This window comes from Orbicella franksi, chromosome 6, assembly GCF_964199315.1.
Source record: "Orbicella franksi chromosome 6, jaOrbFran1.1, whole genome shotgun sequence".
In the NCBI taxonomy this organism is placed as follows: Eukaryota; Metazoa; Cnidaria; class Anthozoa; order Scleractinia; family Merulinidae; genus Orbicella; species Orbicella franksi.
The window spans coordinates 30,201,552-30,228,463 of NC_138150.1; the positions used below are offsets into that span (position 1 = coordinate 30,201,552).

The 26,912-nt window shown below is 38.8% G+C and overlaps 2 protein-coding genes and 2 pseudogenes across 2 annotated transcripts; 1 reads left to right on the forward strand and 3 right to left on the reverse strand.

The window, feature by feature from the left end:
• Positions 1-3,461: 3,461 nt before the first annotated feature.
• LOC145490589 (uncharacterized) lies at positions 3,462-4,398 on the reverse strand (annotated as a pseudogene).
• Positions 4,399-5,510: 1,112 nt separating this feature from the next.
• LOC145490820 (high-affinity lysophosphatidic acid receptor-like) lies at positions 5,511-7,507 on the reverse strand. Its single transcript, XM_081469919.1, has one exon. The coding sequence runs from the start codon at positions 7,421-7,423 to the stop codon at positions 6,389-6,391; it is 1,035 nt and encodes a 344-aa protein (XP_081326045.1). The 5' UTR covers positions 7,424-7,507; the 3' UTR covers positions 5,511-6,388.
• A 2,229-nt stretch (positions 7,508-9,736) lies between these two features.
• On the forward strand, positions 9,737-11,663 carry LOC145490801 (melanocortin receptor 3-like; annotated as a pseudogene).
• Positions 11,664-15,823: 4,160 nt separating this feature from the next.
• On the reverse strand, positions 15,824-19,443 carry LOC145490590 (uncharacterized). Its single transcript, XM_081469684.1, has 2 exons — positions 19,191-19,443; positions 15,824-18,276 (listed from the first exon to the last, which is right to left on the reverse strand). Exons 1-2 carry the CDS (start codon positions 19,426-19,428, stop codon positions 15,824-15,826), a joined length of 2,691 nt encoding a protein of 896 aa, XP_081325810.1. The 5' UTR covers positions 19,429-19,443.
• Positions 19,444-26,912: the final 7,469 nt, after the last annotated feature.

Genomic DNA, 26,912 nt, shown 5'->3' on the forward strand with positions numbered 1-26,912 from the left:
GGTATTGTTTTAAGAGAAATTATGAGATATGTACATTGCGCTGAAATTAACTGGCCACCCAACCATCCGGATGGTGTCGCACTTATAAAGCGAAAGAACAAAAGGCTCGGCTGTGAGCCAATGGGAAAGCACTGACGTCACGATATGATCAAACTGGACAAACGTGTTTTTGACACGTGCTGGATTTGATTACTCAAAATGGTGGACACACTTCAAAGCTATAATATGTTAAATTTGCCAAACATTCTTTACATGCACGCTTATGTTCTGTAACGGCTAAGTAATTTATGCTTTATGATATAATATACGCGTTCACCTTTTGTATCTTGAGTCTGACAGTAGCCGCATTAAGCCTTGATTGATGAGGTTCGTTGTAAGGTTCTCTCTGCCATCTAATATTACACGTTGCAGCGAAAGGGTAGTTCAAATTCGTCGACAACGTATATCGTCTACGAATGTCTACTAGCGAAAACAACTTCCGGCGCCTCGCCGCCGAAAGCATCACAATCTACAATGTTATTCCTCCAGTTGTCATTGCCTCCGCAGCATTCAGATTTGAGGTCAATTAAGTACCGAGATCCCGGAGAACTGGAAGCTATGGAAAGAAAAATATAATTACCTGGATTGGAGCGGGAAAGCCCTGAGTTCAACTCGCCATGTTCAAACACGCGATGGATAACGAGAAGAAGATGCAAACGATTGGCGTGTAGTTATGGGCAAGATGAAACGGTATTGCATCGCCGAAGTAACATAAATGAGATTGCCTCAGTAGGTGGGGACACTGGAGGAATGAACTTCCTACCAAAACGCTTGACAACTTAATCGCTGAGTTAAAAAGAACCTTGACAAAAAGCTGCAATTTATGTGACTGTTCACGGTTTTTACACGATACTCTCGTCTGCGATCGATTGGTCTTGGTATTAAACATGAGCAACGCACAGGGCAGGCTCTTTGGACGAGATATCTCACGTTAAACAAGTGTGTCGACCTTCTCCCCTAGATGCAAATAGGGAGCTTAAAAATGAAGACGGCAATGCTAAGGACGACGCCTAGTAAAAATTAAATTTTTAGATACATTACCTACGATTTTTGCAATTTTTTTGGATTTTTCCAGAACGCCTATGGCTTTAAAACCTCGCTCAGGCTAAATATGTAGCGAGAGCGTTCAATTCCAAATCGAAATAGTAAATTAGCAGTTTGATTCGTCGTTCGCGTTCTCACGACCACGCAGAACGCGGTCATTTTGCGTTGTTGTTTTGCAGAGGACGGCTATGAAATATACAGAGGTTCATAACACACTTGAACAGCCATTGTTTTGTTCCATAAACCTTTTGTTTGGTGCCATTGGTGGCGTTCATTCTCTGTTTTCCACTGAATTGCCCATAATTTATTTTGTTTGCTCCCCAAGGTTTGCATAAACCATTGTAGTGAAATGCTCTTGGGAGGTCTGCCTGTTTCAAATTGAATTGCTGTCGTCGTTTGCTCCAGGCTTCGTCGTCCACACTACGCCGAAGGAATTTACAAAAGCAGCTTTATTTCCACGGTTAGGCCCACGGTCCAGAGTAATCCGTCACGAAAACGGAGCTTTTCGAAAACGCTCTTCAAACAGGAGGAATTTGAAAAGGCCGGCTTTTGCGTTTTCGTGTGCATGGAAAACATTTTAGACCTTTTCGAAAACGATGGCGTCAGGATAATCACGTGATTTCCCTGACCGAGTTATCTTCAAACAAAAATCCAAAATGACCGATGATTGTTGCGTTTTTAAATTGCTCCAACTTTGTGTGGACGGGGCCCAAGCTTTTTATTGGAGTCAATAATGAGAAGGCGTTCTTTAGTGAGTCCAAAGAGAAACAATCGGGAGAGGTCCAGACTGCAAAACAGTCGTATTTTTTGCGAACGCGAGTGACCAGGGAAAAATTCGCGGGCAAAATTCTAACGAAAGGTCTGGAGCGAGCGTAGAAACGGCGAGGGAGGCTCGCGCGTTTCACACGCGAGGATTACGCTTACGGCGCTTTGCGCCTTCCGAATAGGGAAAAATAAAAGACTGTTTTGCAGTCTATAGGAGGTCCCGTACAAAGGAAATATCCACCATAAATAAACACCATAAACACCATAAATAGTGTGAAACTCTGTAAGGACCCCAAGTAGAATATTCGTCATGTTACTAGTATTATGGCTAAGGCTAACCGGCGAAATAAAGTTTTACTTTACTTTTTTTACTTTCGGGTTTATCAGAAGGAACTTGCATCATTTCCCCGAACACATTTAACAAAAACTCTTATTATTCACTTGTGAGACCCCATCTTAAATATGCGAGCAAAGTGTGGAATGCTTCTACACAAAAGGAAATTAATGACATTCAGATATTATCAGTTCATGTGGAACCAGGCGGGCTATTCACCTGATACATATTACTTTCGCTACATGTAACATGCAATATTCGTTAGATTTAGAACAATTAAGATTACAGAAAATGGATATCCGAGGATGTGCTCTAGTGACGGTTATAACTTATTTCTTCTGGAATCTTTGGAGATCAGGTGATTCTTCCGCGGTCTCGCAATATCCATGGTCTCGCACTACAGTACATGTAGGTTAAAACTGGTTTGAATAGAGTCTTGTTTTCACGCCTGAGTTTACCAACCCCTGCAACGCATTAATCCAACTGATAAAACAACAAGCAATAAGGCTATATAAATATGGAGGCCTGTCCGAAGGTTTATCATGTACAAGTGGTTGGTGCATCCTGTGGTGGGTGGATCGTAAGGTTGTTCACCACTGATATGGTAGGTGCGTCGTGTGGTGGGTGCTGCATATGTTGGTTCACCATATGATAGGTGCATCGTGTGGAGGGTGCACCATATGATGGTTCATCGTATGGTAAGTGCTGGGTGCTGCCTATGTTGGTTCATCATATGATAGGTGCATCGTGTGGTTGGTGCACCACATGGTGGTTCATCGTATGGTAAGTGCATCCTGTGGTGGGTGCAGGATATGGTGGTTCACCACTGATATGGTAGGTGTGTCGTGTGCACCAGGTGGTAGTTCACCATAAATTACGGGACATGGGGAATGGGCCAAAACCTGCCTATATTCTAGAACTGACCTATTTTGATTTCAAAGTTGAAAGCGTCTAATGCATATGTTATCATTATAAAAGGCCATTCTAGGGAGTCAAATGCTTTCCGGAAGTCCAAAGATACGTTGTGCCTTAGTACATTCCACAGCATCAATTTTAAGTCGCATATTTCCACAAACGTACATAACGCACTATTATAAATCTCATTTTGACAACGATGTTCCAATTTTTATGCGTTTTATTCAGTTGTTATCTTGCTGTCACCATGAAGTGAAGTTATTGGTTAGCTCGGCTGTATGCTGTTGAAATGTAGTTCCGCCACCTCGCAAGTTTGTAAGTTTGGAGTTTTCGTGAATAATGTTCGAAATTGAGATTTGAATGGCTATCGCAGCACTATATTTCTTTTAGTTCTATTAAAATGAAGCTGTTTTCTTTCTAGAGCGGTATTTCTAGGTATCGGGCAAAATTTTCGTATTATTGCAATCACCCTCATGCGAATTTCTCTAATTCGCCAGCAATAAACAAAAGGGTTCAATGATGAGTTGAGAAAAAATCACCAGTGAAGTTAAATTAGTCGCAAATACCACTGACGCAGTGTATCCTTTAAAATCAACATTGTTAACACACAGAAGTAAGGAATGTAACACGTTGTAAGGGAGCCAAACACACCGCACATGCTCTTAAGGGATTCTCGGTACAGTGCCTTGTTCACAACGTCCCTGGCCCTGCCTCTGGGACCCTCGTGGCTAGCAAATCTTGTTTCTGAAACTCTGACGTTACAGTATATTTTAAAAGAGCATGAGGGAGTAATGAAAACGCTTAAAAGGCCGATAATTAATCCACTGATCTTGTTGATTAGAATATTTCACATCCAGGAGATTGCCCACACGACGCAACCTATCCTCATGAAGAACAGTATCTATACAACTTTTCTAACAGTCACCACCAGACGATGTGTTATTCCAAGACCCAGTGCAAGGAATGGTTCAATACTTATCCCTTTCATGGTTTTGAAGGACACTGAACAAAAGTAATATACTACTGCAGCGTAAAGAGGTTGAACCGAACAGAAGACACTGAGATTTCCATAGAGTATAACTATACCGGCAGCAACTTGTAACGGCTGTGCAGCCATTCCCACTCCAAAATCGGAAAGTACAAGACTGTAAAAAAAGTGCTTTTGTCGACGAGTTAATTGAGCGGTATTGATAAAGAGCGAATAAAATGACTGGATTTCCAGTAACAGCGAAAGTGGAGGGAAGAAAATTTGCGGCGCATAAGAAAATGTACCAGTACGTATAGAAATAGAAACGTGTTGGTTACGTAATTCATGCATACTGTATGAGCGCAAAACAAAAAATTGTGCACGGTCGTCGACCTTCCAACATAAATCTTGGGATCTTTGTTTGCTCCTTTGATTTTTGCCGGGCTTCATAATCAGTCCTCTTTAATAACTATGGTCTTAATGAAATATATTGTTCAACGTTGTTCAACCAAATGGAATACGAAAAATCTAGATAGCTTATTGGTTCAGTACTTGGACCATTATAGATGATCATGTTCAGTATAAAAGCTTAAAAGTTTTTTTCTTGTCTTTTTTGCACAAAATTTCCGATCTTCGTAACGTTGGAAGTGATCGTCTTCGTCTCCTGAAAAAATACAATTATTATTGATATCGGTTGGTGATCACATTACTAGACCATCCTAATCGCTCTCATTTTATTTCTCGGAAATCACGTGCTGTTAAGTAAGCCTAATGAGTGGCAAGAACAAATCAACTCAGTGATGTTTTTATTATTACAATCTTTCCTCATTCAATATTTATCTTTGCCAGCTGGTGATTTCAATTATTATACAGCCACGGAGCATCAATATAGACATTAAGTATGCTATGACTTACGAATTGCCTTTTTAACTGCGGTAAACGTGGTTAAAACTGTTCTATTCCTTCTGGTCGACAATATTAATACTAGCACCACTTTATACGGCAGTTTATCAACAATCCATGGCATTAACATTGTGTTTCTAATTCGGTTAACGCTTACTTAGAGAGTGGGAAACTTTTAGAATTGTGTTAATACGGAAACTGATTTTAATCAGTGTGTTTGCATTGTATATGTCATGTATAAATTAGAAGCAGAAACCTATTGAGCTGCCATTCCTCTAATTTGAGCTGAGTTGATTTTTCTTGGCACAGAAACTAAAAAAAAAAAAACAGACCCGCGAAATAGTACTTTGAGATGGATATAATTTCTACCCAGAGATAACACACCCACAAAGTAGTCGAATCAGAAAAGGATGATTTATTATACGTATTTTTAATATTTTTTAATTGTTATTATTATTATTATTATTATTATTATTATTATTACACATATATACATGGTTATTGGAACACAAATGCGAAATGTTAATTCATATGCCTGAAAGATCGACTTAAAATGCGTTATAAGCATTTGAATGATTTAAGCTTGTAATGGATCACACTAAACATTTATTAACAATCTTATGCAATATTCAGTCTAAGAAAGGAAATCATGTAGAAAGTTTGTCGTCATCGATTGCTTGTTAATTAACTAACTTCTAAATTTTATTATTTGGCTTGCAAGTCCTACAATCTTTTTTATTTTACTGCAAATTGAAAGTTTTATTTATTTTTTTTGTTTCGAAAAAGTGCTGCGTCTGAGATGCCACAATTTACGGAAATAAAATACAAGTCTATAACACACCTCCCTGATCGCGTCAGTGACTAACATAAATCCAAGAACTATAACAGACTTAATTCCAATAACACATCCATTAATTTCATTTACCCTTATCAAAACTTAACCTGTCTTCCTCCGAAATGTTCTACGAAACATTGTACTTAGTCCATTCACCTCTCTAAATATCTACACCACAAAATCATTTTGAAGCGTATATTAGTAAATTCTCTTAATTTTTTGATTTTGCGCGAGGATAGCGGAATCACCTTTTCGCGTATCTTAGTACAGAAGACACTTAATTTCAATTAAATGAATGAAGTTGTATGCCATGGATAATAGCTTTTGCTCGCCTTTAATTTACCGTCTAAAGGGCAGCTTTAATTTCTTTAAAGCTATTCCACACGGTTCATTTTGTAGCGGTTGTAATTCACTACTTTGCCGGCACCACGGGCATGGTTGCCAGTAATCCTCTCGCTAGTTATTCACTTACAGAGGAACCTGCATGAGCGAAACCCACTTTAGGCGGGCCTTGTCTTAGAAGGACACATGTGTTCGCTGTATTTTCAAAACCCTTTACGAATTCACCCTTCAAGCCAATACTGGTTTATAAGCGAGTATCTTCGGGCTTGTTATGTTTATTATTACTATTACTATAATTAGTACTGTTTTTGTCATTTTTTTTCTTTTTACGGCAACAGAACCATTTCTTTAACAAGTTGATAGACAGCTTACGGACTTCTCGAATTCTCCAACAATAAAGGAATGGGTTTAGGCTAGAGTTAAACATTAAAAAAGTGAGCGAGAAATTTCCAACTTTTATAAGTGCTAACTTTCCGTTTTGATCCGCAGTTACCCAGGCTACTGTAACAGCAACAGAAGGCAGAAAGCAGATCAAGAGAGCAAGGTAGACAATAAGCAACGTGGTCACCGATCTTTTGTACTTGGAGACATTAAACCCCGCCGTTTTGCTGTTTTTCCCTGCGGGAATTTGGAACTGAGAGGAAATCTGAAGCTCGTGCTGTTTGAAGAAGCGGTAAATTTTGTAGCCAGCGTAAGACGGAATGACTAGAAAAACGAGGAATACCACAGACGACAGGATCATTGGAATCGAAGAGCTGACAAATCGGCCTAGCGGAAAACTAAGGCAGAGAACCCACAACACTGCGACTACAGCTCTGGTCCTGCTAGGGGTCATTGCCGATCGGTATGCGCGATGCTGGCATAATGTCAAGTAGCGGTCAAGGCTTATGGCGACAATGGTAAGAAATGAGACAGCAATGAAGTAGTCTGATGTCCAGGCGAACATGATGCGAGAGTAACAGCGTACTCGAGGACCACCAATGATGCCATAAACACTGTAAATAACGTGCAGTGGCTGCACAACAAGACCAACCATCAGGTCAGAAGAGGCCAAACTACACAGAAGTGAGTTAGAGGCAGACTTGAGAGAGGTTGTCTTTTTTAACGCGGCCAGGATCAATGCATTACCAAAAAATGCTGCTAAGGCGAATACAGCGTTGATAATCGCCGAAATGATATAGTTTGTGTAAAGCGAAGAGGGCGGTCGAAGGAAAACTGACGGATCGTAACAAGCGAAATAGGTCACGCTTGAATTCATCTGAGATGAATTGACAGCCATCGCCGTTCTTGAACTTTGTACAACAAATCTCAAATAAGGCACTGTTCTTAACTCTTTCTTAGTCACTGCTATTGTACTATTGCAATCACCTAGCTCTTTATGTTGAACACCATTAAGCATTTGCATTTGAAACTTGTTTTTTCACCTGTTTGGGACATGATTGACAGGTATATTGGGCCTTTTCTCAAATAGGTGAAATGTTGCCGAGAAATATTCATGATTTGCTGTTTTCAATATCTAGAACTTTTTCACACGAACCTCTGTAAGTACTGATTGTCGATTAACCAATGGTTTTGTTGATTGTCTGTTTCTGTGAAACTGTAAAGTGGTTGTGTTCCGACCTTTCAAAAAACCTTCGCAAATCAGTTAGACTGTTTATGTAAATTAGAAATTCGCCGGAAAACACGCTCGTATCTATCCTAAAACAAACCATTTTGTCGAATGAAAAATGACGAGTGACGAATGAAAAATGCCTTCGTAAGGGGCCTCGCGCCCTTTAGGCAATTAAGTTGCAGAAAGCACCGCTCTATTCACAGGAGAGAACTCTCACGAAGCGAATCTATTTTCCAGGCCATACACACGTATTGAACACTGTGCAAACTGGAAAATTCAAGAAAATGAAATTTATAGCTAAATCGAGCCATATAAAGTTAATGAAAATTGAAATAAATTTAAGAAATGCGTTGGCAAAACGCAAATTGTATTGACATAAAAACAAAAATTGTTTGCTTTGTTTGTTGAGTGATGGCTATATGGCTAAGAAGATTAAACAACTGTGAAGTTCCTGTCATTATCAAGGAAGTTGCCACTAGGTTATCGCACCGGTAAACCCATTAGGTTTTAATTGTTTTCCTATTCGTATATTTTAAGCTCATTTTCAGTTTTTAACTTTTGCTCTCATTTTTCTCCTATAATAAAATGTGCGTTGTGTTTGATTATGCAGCAGAACAAAATATTGCCTTTTTTGTTTTTACAGTTGGACTTGGCCAACCAGATTGTATCGATGAATGAATGCGCCTGTCTTGGCTTGAGTTTAAACATTTCCAAGAAAGTTAAACAGGGAATGAATGAACAATACGAGGTATTTTCGTTAAAATCGATGCCCGACAAATTCGTGTGACGTACCATTAGTAATTTTGGGTTTTCGTAACGTTATTTTCTGACGACTACATAAAATTGAAACTAACTCAGATATTATCCATAAATGAGCACGAGCTTGGAAAGTGATCGGGTAAACATCCGCACAAATCATTTGAATATTCCCTGCTTTGAGAATAACTCCATTTTTTAAACTCACGTAGCTAAAATCTTGTCATAGCAAGCGTTATGATGTTTTTCAGAGATTCAAGTATAATGATCAATACATTTTATAAATAATTCAAGATTCGACCATAAAAGGTGCCCTTCTATTGGTTGTCTAGTCGTTTGCATGGGAAGCTATGCAAATAATATTCTTCTCCTGTCAGGTTGCATTAATAACATGTATATACTAAAATGTCAAGGAGTCTCAGAAAGCTATTGTAAGAAGCTTCCCTTGGCTCGCGAAAATTGTCAGCTTTTTGGCCTTCTTCTCTTCTTCCGTCTTCTTCTCTTCTTCCGTCTCTTCTTCCGTCTATACGTGAACTGATTTCCTTATGCTTCTGCCTATATCGATAAAAGATAATTACGGTAGTATTAAGTGAAACTTATTTTAATTAATAGTAATAGGTTTAAATGGAGTTCTTTTAAACTGGAGACACGATGGACTACATTGTAGCATCTTATTCGGGGGGGGGGGGGGGGAGGGGGAGTGGCAATAACTCCCAGCTGTTCATGCTACAGAAACCAGAGGTAAGTGTCAATGGTTATGAGCGTGAGCCACTTGGATTAAAAGGCTTTCCTTTTTTTGTCGATGCCCAGATTTGTGTTAGGATTTTCTCTTGAGTCTGTCGAGATCGCAATCTTAGCAAAGTTCTAACCCAGGCGCGTGGGATATGAACGAGTCAAAACGCAAGGGGGTTGGGCTGGGGAGGTGATAATGACAACATGATGACATGCGGGATAGGGGATTAAAACGAGTTCTTTTTCCCCTTAGAAGTTAGCCTGCGTAGCAAGCGTTTCCGTGTGGTTTGGAAGCAAAGAAAGACCGATGAACGGGATTTTCGGTGTTTTGTCCGCGCGGAAAATGTGGCGAGAACCGAAAAAAAAAAAAAAAAAAAAAAAAAAAGAGAAAGAGGGGGGTGGGAGAGGGGAGGGTAGAACTTTTAGTATAATTAATACTTTTGTGCAGCGGAGATATATTAGCTAGTTCAAGATTCCTTACCTATCCGACCGTATATAATCAAAATATGTTTTACCTGTGAGTTCAGAAAAAAAAAAAAAACGTATTACTTTCTGACAATCTCTGACTATGAACAAAATTACCTCACACAACTACCTCCCCCGTCAGTCCCCCGATGTAGAATTGCTTTTAATTAATAGGTCAACATTGGGTTCTTTCCTAGATGCATGTTGTAGTAGCATGTACGTTGGGAAAATGTAATTTCGTTCTTTGAATGCTGCTTTGCTTTACAGCAGCGCAGTCCAGCAAGTCAGAAAGTATACTAAATGTAACACGCATCGTTAGCCAATCACAACAATGGATTTCTGTCTGTAATAACACTTGCAGACCCTCTACCCGTGAGATTTACCAAACTGACGAAAGGAAAGATTTTCTCAGTAGCTTTCATGTGCTTTCATTTTTCTGCAACTTAGGAGTAAGGGATCGAAAGCGTCTGGAAAAAAGCTTCATGCCCGTAATGACAGCTTTCCAATGAATTCCACTTTGGAATCAGAGCCGGACTCGTGCTACGAATTAGAACTCTTCTTCAAAGATGCAGTGAGAGAGGTAATTTCCGTTTCGGACATAGTTATTTGCGTAATGAACGTATTGTTCAGTGTCGTCGCCGTGTTTGCAAACATTCTTATCTTGTACACGCTTTACAAAGCTTCTTCGTTACATTCCCCATCCAAAGCGATATTATGCAGTCTTGCTATGTCGGATCTGGGTGTGGGCGCCATTGTTCAACCGCTGTTTGTAGCTTACAGATGGGCACAAATCGACGGTAATCTTTCAAAAAACTGCACTGCAGGAATTGTATCTCACATCGAAGGGAGCCATTTCTCCGCCGTTTCGTTCCTAACCATGACTGCCATCAGCCTTGACAGGCTTTTGGCCTTGTTGTTGCGCCTTCGGTATCATAGCATCTTTACTCTCAAACGCGTCTCCATTCTTCTTCTTCTTCTTCTTCTAATATGGCTTTTGGGCGGCATATGGGCCTCATTATGGATCATAAATTAACGAATCTATGCCTTGATTAGCATTGTTTTGATCCCGATCTGTTTCCTCATAACTCTTTTCTCATATACGAAAATATATTTTTGTTTACGTCGACAAGCAATTCAATTGGGAACGCACACACAGCCCTCGGCAACTTTGAATGGCGGTGGCGCTACGTACACCGTCGCAAATTCGATACAAAAAACCAGTTTTAAGCATGTTCTACTTGTTTTGTGTTCTACTTGTTTTTACCTTACTTGTCTCACAAGATTTTAGTTGGAATCTTGGGATGGTGTACATCGATGTCGGCTTTGTTCAGTTTTGGGTTGACGTTCGTTTACGGAAACAGCTCAATGGACCCAGTTATTTATTGTTGGAGGATAACCAAAGTTAAGCTGCTGGTAACCGGCATCTTGTGTGCTACAAAAGCTGCCCTTTGGAGCGCAAGTAATAACTTAAAGCAGGCAAAAGTCAAAGGGGTTGAAGTTTTGCCTACCTAATCTCATAAATCGCGGGTTGAACTTTATTGGCCGTTTGCGTAGGACATGAGGGGAAGATGGCTGGGAGAGATTCATATGCATGTGCTGGCTAATAAGACTGAGTTTTAAATATAACAAGGTATACGTATGATGAGATGAGGTTAAAGTGATCATGGTTTGCAAGGCTATGTGGATTGTTGTTTGAGAGTTCTCTGTTAATTGGCACTATTGTGTGATGGCTGAAGTCAGAACATCTGACACGAGGATCACTGCCGAAAGACTGATCACGAGGAGGGAAAAATATTAGCGCATTTCATGTTGAGAAGCCCAAATATTTTTGGTATCTACACAGTGAGGAATATACTCTATCCGCACAAAAATATGGATACAGTTCAAGTCCACAACTGGAAACTTACAAAGGGGAAAAAATAAAATCTAGATGAGATCTGACAGTAGTGTTATTCATCACACGGTGAATTTGTTGACATAGTAGTTCACACACTCTTCAAATTAAAAGAGCCGGGGAAAAATTGATTAAAGCTTTGTCATCAATCTGTTTCAATTCGCAGGCCTGTTTAATCAGAAGTGAAAGGGGATGAAAAGGCGAATCTAGCCGGGAATTCTAAAGTGCCAATACTTTAATTAAATTGCAAACGAAACGCCATTTTAATACATCTTGTTCTAAGACTTTTGATGGCTGAAGAATAGAAAAATCACTTTCATGTGCGCAGTCAAAAGAGCTTAACTCATTTTGACGTACTATATAATGTTTCATCAATAGAAGATTAAGGTGTAAAGTAGCTTGAACTTCTCTTGGTTTCATATATTCACGTGCACAAGTTGTGCTGCCTGGCTAGTCCTGGGAGCCCAGCGGCAACAGTTCGAAAGTTTGGAAAAGATGGTTGGCGGCAACCTTGAGAAATGCTAAAAAACACGCAATGCTACGTAATTTTTGCAAAAGTAAAATAACGTTTGCTTGCTAAAAATAAATTAAAAAGCATAAAAAGATTAAGAAAAAAAAGAAAGGCAGAAAGAGAGGAAGAAAGAAAGAGAGAAAGACAGAGGGAAAGAAGGAGGAAATGAAAAATTATATAAACGAATGAAAGGACGGATAGATGAATGAATGAATAAATGAACGAACGAACGAACGAACGAAAGACCGACCGACCGACCGACTAAATGAATGAATGAATGAATGAATGAACGAATGAACGAATGGACGAACGAACGAACGAGCGAACGAACGAACAAATGAATGAATGAATGAATGAATGAATGACTGACTGACTGACTGACTGACTGACTGACTGACTGACTGACCTACTCACTAACTCACTGACTCACTGAATGAATGAACGAATGAGTGATCAAAGAAGATAAATCAATGTATGCCTTCTTGAAATACAGGCTAATATGTTTAGGACGCTAACACTTTTTCCTGCTCTAGCTAAATGTCTCGCAATAAAATATGTATATTTAAATTGCAGGGCAGCAGTTGGCTAATTGTGTTAGAGAAATCCAAGTTTTCGTGATGTTAGCGACCAAAAAATGTCAGAGATATTAAAATATTTTTTTGCCGCTTTCGTTGTGTTAAAGTTCGAAGTTTTAAGACCAAACTCCTTTGAGTTACCTAAGCGACAACGTTCACCGGTAAACAGTCGCATTCTGTTGTTAGAAAAAAGGTGCAAATTGTAGTTTTGTAAACAACAGCGGTCTTACTGTGGGTTTATTACACTCTAGCGGTTTGGCGGTTTGAGCCAAGTTTGAGTGCTGCACTGCGTGAAAGCCAAAATATTCTGGAGTATTCTAGACTCGAATATGTGATTGTGACGCAATAGAATCCTAGAGTATTCAAGCCGCACACAACACGTGACGTACACCTGGAATATTCGTGTCGAATATGGTGGAATACGCTCCGTTCATAATCGTTCGAGGATTTTCGTTAAAGTATACCACACATCTGTCGTAATCCTAGAGTATGATGGCGAACCCTTTGTAAAAAGAACCTTATAGAAGAAGGTAACAGTTTGGGTGCATAGCATTCTCCTGGAAGCATATTTAGACTATGAATTCAAAGTATATGCGATCTGCGCGTGTATACTTTTATCCTGGAATACGTGATCTTGACGCCAAAGTTATAGAATTCTAGAGTATTCATGGCGTGTACAACCGTGACGTGGACCTGGAAAATTCTTATCGAATATGGGCATACGCAGGAGCAGGATCGTGTATTCGTTCGTTGACCAGAACAATTGTACTTTTTTGGTTCATGCTGTCGGCGCAGCGCATGAGTTTTGCTTGAGTCAAGAAATTTACACGCTTTGTTGTAACTTCGAATCCCACTCATTTGGTTTTGACCGACGTTTTCGGGATAATCACTACAAAGCGATTTCTCTTTGTGTGACCCGTCTCGTCTGAAATGGTTAACACAGCTTGAAACCACAAATTTAGGCCTCACGGAATGGTTTGCAATACATCAGCAGGAAAAAATTTATGACATGCGCAGTTGAACCGTTTCTCGGAAACACTTGCTCCAGTCAAATTATTGTAAACTTTTTGGCTGAATATCGTCTTCCGACGCGAAGTTTTTGGCCCATAGACGTGCAAAGAAGGAAGAATGGGACACGGCTGAAAGTTCTACCGTTTTAATTTTTTCTCTTTCGTCGCGTAAGTGGCAGAAATACGTATTTTTTTACTTTTTTGCCGTCCTCAGCGCCCGGGGGGGGGGGGGGGGGACTCCGATATGAAATGGACGGGGATGCTCGTCGTCTCGCTTAGGGGTGTAAATTTCGGATTTTGGTCTCGCTTAGGGTGTTCTGGGCAAAATGTTATTATTTTTAGCCGTCAAGGTCTCGTTTAGGGTTGCACGCGAAGAAATAACAAAAAAGAAAGAATTTTGATTCTTTATATTTACTCGGTTCATATAAACAATAAAGTACACTGTAACAAAATGTCTTTGTCTATTGTTTTACAAGAGTGTAATACGAAACTCGGCGGCTTACACAGAACGGTTATTTGATCACTGCTAAAAATATCCACATGCTTTGCTTGCTATACTATTCTTGTCCTAATACCAAGTTTCGAGAGTTCACTCTTTAATTCCGAAATCGTGCTTCGAGGTGCCTCTATTTCAAACGTAACTGGAACGTTGATCCCACCGCCAGTACGCCACCTTCCTCTTGGATCGTCGAAAGGCCTCCCAACAACTCTGCAGTTACAGTTCTTTTTAACAATTTTTACATTTTAAAGTTTGCTGTTCCACCAAATGATCGAATATGATGCGCTGAAGACTTATGACAACACTTTTATAAACTACTTGTAGGCAAAAGTATTCGATGATAAGGTCTTTGCCATCATTAAAAGTCATTGTACTTTTTATTTGTCTGTATTATAAACTGGTCTCTTTTAGGGGTCTGTATAAGCTTCGGCCACGCCCAGATTGGTCTCTTTTAGGGGTTAAATTCAAAATTTCCAACGAGCATCCCCGTCCATTTTATATGGGAGTCCCCCCCCCCGGGCCTCAGCGGGCAGAGGCGGTGATATCGAAAAACCGAAACGGTGAAATTGGAGATTTGCCTTCTAGTTTCCTGGATAATGAAGGTCTGGAGGCCTAGACTGATTGCTCTTGAAGTTATTTCAACTTTTTCCCCGCGCGCCCAAGATATTGTAGTGAAATAAATATTGAATGCACTAAGCGCACGGAGACAGCTTGGGAGATGTTAAATTCGAGGCTACGAGAGGTGAGTTCACGCTCCATTCTTTCAGGTAAATGCAAATAGTTACCCCCTGCTAGTATTGATTAGTAAGCCACAACAACTGTTTGGTATTCCAGTAATGATTTTTTTCCAGCATAATAGGCACTTTCATTTTTAATGTTCTGAATTAAGGTGGTCTTGTTTAGACATCCCGCTGTTGATAACATTTTCATATTTTGGGAGGGAATAAAATTATTCAGTCTGTTGTGCGTTTTATCAGTTACATCAGGTTTTAATAAACACTGCTCTGCTTTACATTCCACTATATTAGGCTACTTTCGATTCCTTTCTACCTTGTTTTTTCTCTCATGCAACATGGTACCTCATGTACATTAGTACACTGCTTTATGTTATTTTATCTTATACAAGCTACACTCTTGTGTAATTTTAAGCAAACTTTACGTTAAAAATTACCAATACTTACATTTTTACTGTGAAAATTATGCGGCTTACTTATCATGCTAGTTTTAAACAACTGCCCCATATGAATGATAATGAAAAACAATTATGTATGTTCAAATCCATTGTAAACTGCCGACTGTACAACTTTACAGCAATCATGCATTATAATCACTCAGAAGTATTTTTATATTCACATTCACTGTAAACTGCTGACTGTACAACTCTACAGTAATCATGCATTACATTATAATCACTCAGAAGTATTTTGATATTTATGATCACTATTATTTACACTGCAACAATTTGTATTTTACAAATGGGTAAGACTCCCCACAAACTAATTACTTTATCTGAATCTCAGATAGAACATAGTTGAAGCGCATTTGTTTAGTATGAAATTGTTACAATTGAAAATAATCTTTTTGTGAAAGTACCTTTTTAGAAAGAGCCACCCCATATTTGACTTTCATTCTTCTTGTATAGGAAACTGGGTGGTATGCATGTCCAAAGTGGATGGAAAATCAATGTTCAAAGACTGTACAATGTTTGGCAGGTTTTGTACGAAGAACTGGCATTCTCTTGGTAAGTCATGTGTTGAAAGTTCCTGTCCATAACCCCATACCTCAGTAGCTGCAAGTTGCATTAGAGATGGAACCTTTCCAGCTGTTCTGAATTCTGTAATGACAGTTGGCCGGAATGACCTCTGGTTTTCCAATTGTGATGTGCCTTTGGTGGAAGCTTTCCACTGCAGTTCAAGTTTGCGGCCTTCAGCTTTGAGGGACTGGATCATGCTTGAGGTGTTGCTATTTAGTTTCCTTGCTTCCCAAGCTTTGGGATATACATCTTTTGCAGTCAGTGGCTCATGGTTTTCACATTTTCGGATCATATTTAACTTCTTTCTTGCCTCTTGCAAAAGGTCTGAGGTCAGCATGTTTGCATATGCCTTCATTCTCTCTTCATGTACTTCTCTTGCTGCTTCAGTGGTGCGGTTGCTGGTTTTTCCACTGTGAAGTATGTTCTCAACAAATGTTATCGAGGCTTGTTTTGACAGCTCTGACATGTTGTTTTGAAGATAAAGTTGTGAAAGGTTGAACTGCCTTTCAGCAATTACATTGTTCACAGGAATACTGAAAATGTGTTTGGCATAGAACTCGAAAAGGTGGGGGTTAGCTTCTTTACTGATGAGACTACTCTGTGTTGATGTTGCAACTCTTTTGATATCATTCAGTAGTTTTGGTTCCTTCAAGTTCCAGATTTCTGCCCATTTAACTAAACCAGTTCTGTCCTTACAAACCAATGTGTGAAGATTTTGTCTGTGGACATAGAAATTTTGCACTGCAGACCTGCTTTCTTTTTCTCTTTCAGTTGGCAGCATGACAGGAATTTCAAGAGCCTTCAAAACAGAATACCAGAAAGAACTTTGGTATCTTGGATCAGCTCCAATTCCAAATAAGTTGGGGAAGGACAACCACTCTGATCCATGGTCTTTAACAACTTTAAGTGCTTCTTGCAACATTGGCCTCTGCACTTCCTGACAAAAGTGGTTGATGGCTGCAGGATCCTTCAGTGACATCTTCATCTGCTGCTCAGTTAAAGGAAAATATGCTGATGGAGACATCAACATTTTACTTAATGTTTCATGATGTTTAAGGACAGTTGCTGGCCATAATCGTGCCAGGTATCCACTGGAGAAGCCAAGTTCTTGATCTGTTGCTTGTGATGCATTGAGAGATGGAATAAGAAACTTGTCAAGAAACTCGTACAAAAACTTAATTTCCACTTGAATCATTGGACAGGAGCTCAACTTGATAACATTCTGCCACACTGTGTAGTGGCTGTCTGACTTTGGCATTCTTTCCAGGACACTCTCTCCAAGTTGTAGAAAGGCTTTACCATACTTCAAGTGCCATTGAAGTGTCTCATAGTAGTATGTCCACCTCGTGTCAATAAAGGACTGGGGAAGGGGTGGCTCTTTACTTAAGATTCCTAGTGATACATACATTGATTTGTACTGACTTGGGCGTTCATGATGAAGCCAAGATACCTTATAAAGTAGTTGCAATACATGGTTGTTATTCATGTCACCCTTGGCCCCAAACCCAGCTTGACACATCCTTCTTAACATAATGTTCAGGACGTGGGGGTAACATCCAACAAAGAACATGTCCTTTTCAAAAACCCTTGAATTATTTGCTATTAAACCATTAGCCTTCCCCTTCTGGGTTGAGGCATTATCCCCAACCAAACCTGAAACATTAGTTATGCCATATTCATCATGAACAACATGATATTCTACATCAGACTGGTGTTTTCCTGACCCACTCGCTGTCAAACTGTTACCAAGGACATATGCCCTGGGTTCATTGATCTCTGGGCACCAGGTGTGGACACCTACAATGTGCCGCTCTTCGCCACCTTTGTTGGAGTCATCTCTCCATACATGGAAATCATATTGGCTACTTGCAAATCTTTTGCGTAATATCAGTTTATCGGCCTCCCCTAATAGGATATTCCAGTCTGCCAGTGTGGATGGCGAGACAACAACATTTGTTGGGGGGCTACAGTTGAATAAAATACTGAAAATTAGATGTAATGCAATGGGTGTCTTTTGGCTAGAAAGCAAACATGCATGCTGTAAATATCTCATGCAGGCCATAAACATGACTGTTCTACGATTTGTTCCATTTTTGCCATGAGAAAATGTGTCCACAAGGGAATACCTAGGTTTCTTTACATTTTCATCATTTTCCTTTAATTGTCTTTTCAGCTTTGTGGAAGCAGATTTTGTCCCTCGTAGTTTGTTACCGACTTGTTTCGTTTTCAATTCAGTAGACTTCAAAGTTCTTTCACGCTTCTTTGCTTCACTTTGTAACTTCAAGACATCTTTCCTTAGGTCATTGTTAATTCTTCTCAAAAATACTGTAAATATGAAAATGTCATAATTAAAAACTGTTCCTTACTATGATAAATAGGGCCTTACAAGTTTTACTTGTATTTTGTTTTTTTTTAAACAATAAATTTAAGGGTAGAAAAACTAAAGTATACAGTGTACTTGTGTGGATTTCTGAAAGTTACTGTTTCCTCGGCGGTCCGCTTATATCGAGTCGAGATGTTGACTTGCGAATTTACAAAACGAAAGGCAGACAAACCCTTTGGGGAAAAATTGCATTCTCACAAAATTTACGACTAGACTAAAATTTGTCGGTCGCTTTTGGTTAAAAAGCTGTTAACATGAACCTACGAAAGTACCTGAAGTACTGGCGTAATACACGAAAGCCGGCCGGCCACAGAAAATTAAAAATAACCTAAATATCTATCTAATTTTGAACATTTTGCAATGGTTCGAGCAAGCAGACTTTTTTTAAAAGAGCATTTAGCTGCGATTCAAATCTTGTTTACTGCGTACCCAGCTATGAAGGAGCCCTTTTTTTGCGAAGCGGTGATATCCAGTCCAGAGTATGTTATTAAATTTTTGTCTGCTTCGGAACTCGGTGTCCAACTCGATCGCCAAAATCGCCGCTTCAAGTTTGGTATTTTGACACAGCCGTGTCCTATGTGACCATACCATTTAGTTTGCTTCATTTTACAAACTTTTTAAAACTATTTTCGTTTTAAGTATTCCTTGACCCCTTGTAGTGGTAATATATTATTACGTTAAATAAGTTTGAGTTTAAAAAATTTAGTGACAACATCGAAACTCGCATTAATTGACATCGCCACGAATTTTTAATGTATTTGCGGGAAAGCGGCTTTTACTGGTAATTCAGAAGCTTTAAGAAACACTTTTTAGGAGATTTATAGACGGCTTGATGACTACTTGAGCAGACACTTACCTATACTTCGTCGTAGAGTTTGTATTGTCCTCTTCAGGCCGGCACTTTCACACTGTAGGCGTTTACAGTCTCGCTCGAGTTTGTCGATTTTTTCCTCGCTCGACAGGTTTTTCAATTCTACTCGGACACTGCTTGCAGCTATTTTTTTCACGTTTTCATCGGTACTTTCTTTCTTCTTCTTTACTGACGGTTGATTTAACCGGGAAAAATGACTGCCGTGAACTCTTTTTCGTCCCATCTGCTCGACATTTTGTTACAATTTTAAAATAATTTGCTTGAGTGAGCTTGAATGTAAACATTAGCGAGTTGAGCCCGCGTATCCCTACGAACAGCAGTTTCCCAAAAAAGTACTCTGCGCATGTCACAAAAAATTGGGCATCAGCGGTCCAAGGGGTAGGATACCGTTCCGTGAGGCCTAAAATTGGACACTACGGGATACGTAAAGTTCCGCAAAGTTAAACTGACTAGAGACACGTAAAGCTGCGCAAAGTTTGGTTAGTAAGAGGAATCAAGTTCGTTTCGGAGAAGTTTTGGTGTATTCAGTGGAGAAAGTTCCGAGACCTTCAGACAAATATCTTTTCTCTGTGGGACGAGTTTAACTCCGGAGCCCGCAGGGCAACGAAACTCCTAAATAACGGCCCAACAGCTTCCTCAGTCGACTCCCTGCCATCATATCAACATTGCATTACGCTTGAACAAGAAATCACAAAATGTATTACGGAAAACACTTTAATCAGATTTTTTCCTGGAGGTTAATTTTGAAACGAAATTGACCTTAAATGTGTTTCGAAACGACTTGTAACGAAATGAAAGAAACGACCTACATCAGCATTCTGAGTGTCCGACCTTCAACAAGCACGGATCAGCGGTTTTCCACATTAGATACCAGGTTCTCTCGGTTCTCGCGCCATTTTTTTGGCGTCCTTTTTGAAAGGTGTGAAATGTTGAAGCTTGCACCGATCTCTTGGTCCTTTTTCACCGTTTAAAAACTCTACTTTGGCGGACAAAATTCAGTTTATCTTCACTTCTTTACTGTGCAGGATTTCAAGCAGTTTTTGGTGGCATACAGCTGGTGAAAACATCGATACATACGGAGGTACGAGTCAACAACAACAGGTAAAACGTAAGCCATTGTTGTCTTCCCGGGTTGTCTTGTACGTACGAGTAAGTTAAGCTTAAGTTTCCAGGGTAAAGTTCAGTTGTAATGTTTGCTTAAGATGTATGGAATTGCCTCTGGTTGTAAATGTTTCTTTATCAAGCAGAAGTTATACATTGGAAGTAAATGTAACCTTGATTTCAAGAGGGACAGCTATGGGAATGATGGTGAATTAAACCATTAAATCAAACTACTGTGTAAAATTTACTGATTGATTTATTATGATATTTTTCTTCGTACTGCAAGCTTGATTTGAGGTTTCCCAGTGTGGATTTACACATAAACTTAACTAACCTTTCATGCGTATTGTATTTTAATCATGGGATGAAGTAAAATTGGTAACGCCTTACATGTATGTATAATCCCTGGCCTCCTTATTTGAAGAAAAAAAGGCAAACCTGTGAGGAAGAACCCTGGTTTACAAGATACATGTATGTATTAATGACTATTTAGGGGGCCATGGAGACTTTTTAAGATTTATTTTTGTAAGAGCTTTTGAAGAATTATATTGGCAAGTAAATTTTGGCATTTCACTAGTCAGTCTCTGTATATTTTATATATAAACAAGGTGATTTGCATATCTGTCTTCAGAGTGCTCAGTAGTAAACTAGAGCGTGATTATAACAGATGATGAACTGAGCAACTGTAGATCTGACTTGACATTTTATTACTATTTAGTTTCGTAGTACACAACTTGTGTGCAGCACTCATGAGATAAAATTGCCAAATGCGAATTTACATCATTACACTGATTTGAAATACACATGCAACCATTGGAAATATGATAGCTACAATAAGTGAACGCTTTTACAAAAAAAGGAAAATTGGAAGTTATAGATAAACACTGTTACTATTGTGTAACAACAGAAGCTTTAAAAGTTAAAATTTAGCATTTTTCCTGAAGAATTTGTTTGCATGTCTACATGAAGTTATCAGTTCATTCCATTTATTCAGAGAGGCTAACTCAGGTTTACAAAGGTACTTCTCCCAGAGGCATAGGTTACATTGATTTGAAGTGGGGTTATATGGGGCAGCTTGCTTTAAAATCTTTCAAGTGACTTTGAACTTTGATTTATTGTCAAAGTCACTTGGAGGCTGCCCCATGTAACCCGTAACCCCACTTCAAATCAATGTAACCTACGCCTCTGGGAGAAGTACTTTATTATTTGTAAACCCGAGTTAGCCTCTCTGAACAAACAGAATGAACTGATTAGATAACTAAAGCATTCGCTTATTGTAGCTATCACATTTCCAATGGTCGCTTGTGTATTTCAAATCAGTGTAATGATGTAAATTCCCATTTGGCAATTTTATCTGATGAGTACTGCACACAAGTTGTGTAGTACGAAACTAAATAATAATAAAATGTCAAGTCAAATCTACATTTGATCAGTTCGTCATCTGTTATTTTATATATACATTACATTAAGGTACATGTAAACCCTTTTTCATTGATGACCACTACAAATTTCAAGACAATTTGTTATAGTAATGTCAAACTACAGTGAAACTTTCATATAATGAAGTGCCAAGGAATTGGCAAAGTATGTTCACTATAACAGGGTTTTGTATCAAGGTTCTTTTCCCTATAGTCTACTATTACTGGGGCCATGAAAATCATTCGTTATACTGAGGACCTCGTTACGTAGAGGCTCATTAAATCGAGGTTCCACTGTACTAACCATATTCCTTCGAAAGGTAAATATTGAAAATTGAGTTTTATTACTCATTTAGGTTATTAGCCTAAGGAGGAATTTGTTTGCATGTCTACATGAAGTTATCTAATCAGTTCATTCTGTTTGTTCAGAGTGACTATTAGCCACTCATTTCAGGTTAAGAGCTGAAAATTCAGAACAATATTGAATTTGATACTCAAATTTTGATTGGATTAATTAATGCATAAAAAGTTTGCACCATATCTAGCAAAAAATGAAAGGCTTCTAGAGCTTGCCTACCTTTGTCAGTGCAAAATGAAACATAATCTGTAACCTTGAACATTGTTGCTTGAATCGTTTTAATGTGTTTAAGCCCACAAACTCTGGCCCTCACATCCTTTCATACTTTGTTTGCACTGTAAACTTGATTAATGTGCAACACAACTCTCTCTTCTCTCAACGGCACCTTAAGTATGTTTTTGCATGCACTAGAAACCCAGGTGCTTACAGTGTAGCTTTCCAAATGTGACTGTAAAACTTTTTGGTCATCAATCCTGTCAACACTTAGTGTTGATCTCAGGTCTTGGTTTGAATTTTCAGCTCTTTGTCTTGAGGTTACCCTATATCTTTCAGAGTGTCTTGCACCCATGCCATTTAGCATGTCTAATTAAAGCCAATAAAGCTGGCTATCAATCTACACGTACGTGTATACCAAGAATTTGGAAATAACATGAATTGTCAAATTTTTCAGGGTTTCTCTATGCGAGCATCCAAATCACTTTTTGAAAGCTAAGTCAAAGTGAGTCTGCCTCAAATTTTGGACAGTAGCTAGTTTATCATCCACGTCTGTTAATTTTTATTTTGAAATATTTTTTCTCTGAGAGTGATTTTTGAATGATCACTCCACCATTCTTTAATCCCGTTTTGGAAAAGTTCTGTAACTTTTTACTGCGATTGAATATGGCAACACACAGGCAATTTTTTTAGTGTTTTGTGTCCAGAAACTGAGAAACAAATTAAATTAACAAGAAACAAAGTTCACTTTGACTTGTACATGTAGCTTTCAAAATGTGATAATAATAATAATGATTTGGACACCAGCACTAAAATGTCTAGAAAAATTTGGCAACTCATTTTATTTGAAAGTCCTTGGTATAGTTTGATGGCCAGCTCTATAAGTTTTAATTTGATATGGGGTTTACATACAATGTCTACAGATTAAATCGGATGCACTACATCCCTTTTGTGTGAGACACCTCTAAAGGTATATGGTAATGTTTAGAGGGTTCCAATTGTTGAACCAAATAATAATGATGTTAGAGTGGTTTTCAATTGAGTGTCGTAAAACCAAAACCAAAACCAAAACCAATTACTTATCAATTAGACTTCTCAGCTAATCTCGAACTGTAGTAAAACCAAAACCAAAACCAAAGTAATTGTCTAATTACTCTCAACACTCAACGGAAAACCGCTCTAAATATGCAAAGCAGCAATTCATTAATTCATCTCTAATTCTCTTTCGTAACATAGCAGCATCTAGTTCTAAAGTTTGCATACAAAATGTAAGTGTTCTTTTAGACTGCTTCTCAGATGGTTCCGGACTTCTGCTTTTTCATAATATAGTAGCATCTAGTTAGAAAGTTGCATGCAAAATGTTATAGAAGTGGTTTTTTAGACTTTGCTTTTCAAATGCTTCATTATGCCTTTTCATAACACAGCAGCATCTAGTTAGAAAGTTTGCAAAAAAATGTTATAGTGTTTTTTAAAGACTTTGCTTCTCAGATGGTTATGCTTTTTCATAACAAAGCAGCATCTAGATATAAAGTAAATGCATACAAAATGTTATAGTATTTTTTTAGGTTTTGCTTCTCAGATGGTTCCTTATACTTTTTCATAACATAGGGTCTTGGCAATGTAAATTCTTCCATAGTTTGATGAAAATAAACATACACGAACAAGTAACATAAGTTTTATTATTTCAGTATTAATAAAGTATTATTTGAAATGAAATGAAGATGTCATAACGGCAGTTGTTTACTTTTTGTTGGGATAACATCCATATTGTCCTGGTAATTTTCTTTCTTTTGGGTGGGTTTTGTTAGGAATCCAAAGGAATTTAAAAGTGTGTTACACTCGGCAGTTTGAACACAGTTTGGGGGATATACAAGCTTTGGTATGGGTCCTCAGTTGGCGTCAGTATTCAATCACGAATACGTTTCATACTTTACATGAGTCTCGTGTTCCAGTCGAACAGGAGACATGAATTGAAGTGTGTCGTTCAGAATACCTTAAAACCTCACGTATGCCTCAGTATTCGAACATGAACACGTTTCATACTTCGCATGAGTCTCGTGTTCCAGTCGAACACCACAGAACACTTGAAGTGTGTCGTGGAGAATACCTTAAAACCTCACGTATGCCTCAGTATTCAAACATGAACACGTTTCGTACTTCGCGTGAGTCTCGTGTCCCAGTCGAACACCACAGAACACTTGAAGCGTGTCGTTTATAATACCCTAAAACCTCACGTATGCCTCAGTATTCAAACATGAACGCGTTTCATACTTCCCATGAGTCTCGTGTTCCAGTCGAACACCACAGAACACTTGAAGTGTATCGTTTAGAATACCTTAAAACCTCACGTATGCCTCAGTATTCAAACATGAACACGTTTCGTACTTCGCGTGAGTCTCGTGTCCCAGTCGAACACCACAGAACACTTGAAGCGTGTCGTTTATAATACCCTAAAACCTCACGTATGCCTCAGTATTCAAACATGAACGCGTTTCATACTTCCCATGAGTCTCGTGTTCCAGTCGAACACCACAGAACACTTGAAGTGTATCGTTTAGAATACCTTAAAACCTCACGTATGCCTCAGTATTCAAACATGAACACGTTTCATACTTCGCATGAGTCTCGTGTTCCAGTCGAACACCACAGAACACTTGAAGTGTGTCGTTTAGAATACATTAAAACCTCACGTATGCCTCAGTATTCAAACATGCACACGTTTCATACTTCGCATGAGTCTCATGTTCCAGTCGAACACCACAGAACACTTGAAGTGTACCGTTTAGAATACCTTAAAACCTCACGTATGCCTCAGTATTTAAACATGAACACGTTTCATACTTCGCATGAGTCTCGTGTTCCAGTCGGACGCTTCGGAACACTAGCTAGCGTGTTGTCTGAATGAACTACGCGCTAGCGTATATTACCTGCATAAAACCCGTTCTTGACGACGCAATACATCTTTGGCTGTGAAAAATGTGACACAACTTTCGTATTCATAGCGTGCGATTCTCGAAAATTAGAGCATACTTGACGTATTCATTAGTATTCGAAGACGTTCACGTCAGAAGTGGCGTCGTGCATCGCGTTTTCCAGTCGCAAACTCTCGAACAACTGAGAGTATTCGAAAATGTTCGAGTCATAAATGATCGCTATATCTTCGAAGAACATCTAATGCAACATTAATCTACCAAAACGTGGCCCGTATGATTTATCGAACACTTCGAGTCATTCACGAGTATTAAATTTGAATACGGAAAAACAGGCCGGATTCCTCTAGAATATTCCAGGTGTATTTCGAGTCAGCCGTAATCGAATACGTCAGAACATTGCGGCATACGCGGCGTGAGCCGATCCGTATTCGAGCGAATTCGGGCCCGAATATTTGGCTTTTCGCGCAGTGCTGGTTCAAATTTATCTGTCGATTTACAGTTAAGAATTATCGAGCAGTTGCAGGATGTCATGAATTTAGCTCGCAGGTTTCGGGTTTTACGTGTTTGTGTGGCAATCGTTCAAATATGTAGAGCCCTTAAACCTTAGACGTAACAACTTTTTGTTAGCTGGTTCCTGGGTGGGACTAGAAACAATTCATTCTGGTCTTAAGATCTTGTGGCCTTTGTGAAGAGAAATAGGATTATTGAGCCAACATCTCGTAAAGAATTTGTTTTAAGTAGTGTTAAAAGATCTATCGTCCTACTAGTTCGGCGGTTTCGGTTTTTAGGAGAAAACGAATTTCGAAGGAACAAAATATGGCGGTTTGCGAAATGTACGACACTCCATAAGAGACCTTCTTTATTGTATTAAGGATAAACGGCCACTTTAAGTGCGTCGTCGACAAGCTTAAGAATGTAATGGTTAAAAATATTAGGTTGAATGGTTTTGGGAAGATGATGGATGGGTAAAACATGGACTGAAATTTCTTCTGTTAATTCATCCAATGTTTTCTCGTCATTTTAGAGTTATCCTGCAGCAGCGCTTGCACTGCTGAAAGAAGTCTCTGTAGATGTACATGTAACAGATAAAAAGGATCGATTTATTTTAATGGCAACGTTGATGACAACCCGTTTCGCTGACGCATTGTTTTACAGGGTGTATACTGAATGCATTGTTGGAAGATATTGCTCATGTTTATGTTACGACGTTGATATTGATATAACTCATATATTGACCGCGGTACTGATAACAGATAGCAAATAGTACCAATAAGCAGATGCAAAGAGTTGGGCAAATGATGTGTCTTTGATATCCATACTACCTGACAGCTGTATAGGATTCGGACGATATCTTTCAAAACGATCTTAAAAACCCAGCCATGAACCATACTCGAAAACAAGTCTTCGTTTTATTGCAGTTTTTATGAATAATTTATTGTCGCGGTTTCAAAAAGGGGCCAATATATCATTTATTAAACGGCCTCTATCGAAGGAAGTTTTGAAGTTTGTGTTTATTTATATGACTGAAGTTTTTTTTTTTTTTCTACTTGATCTCTATCTTCTTATGCGTATTCTACAACCGATAACGAGCAGTGTGAGTAGATAGTTTGTCTCTTTCTACAAATGAGCGAAGACGGAAAGACATCAAACAAACCGGTCTAGCTCGAGCGACAAAGCACAATCA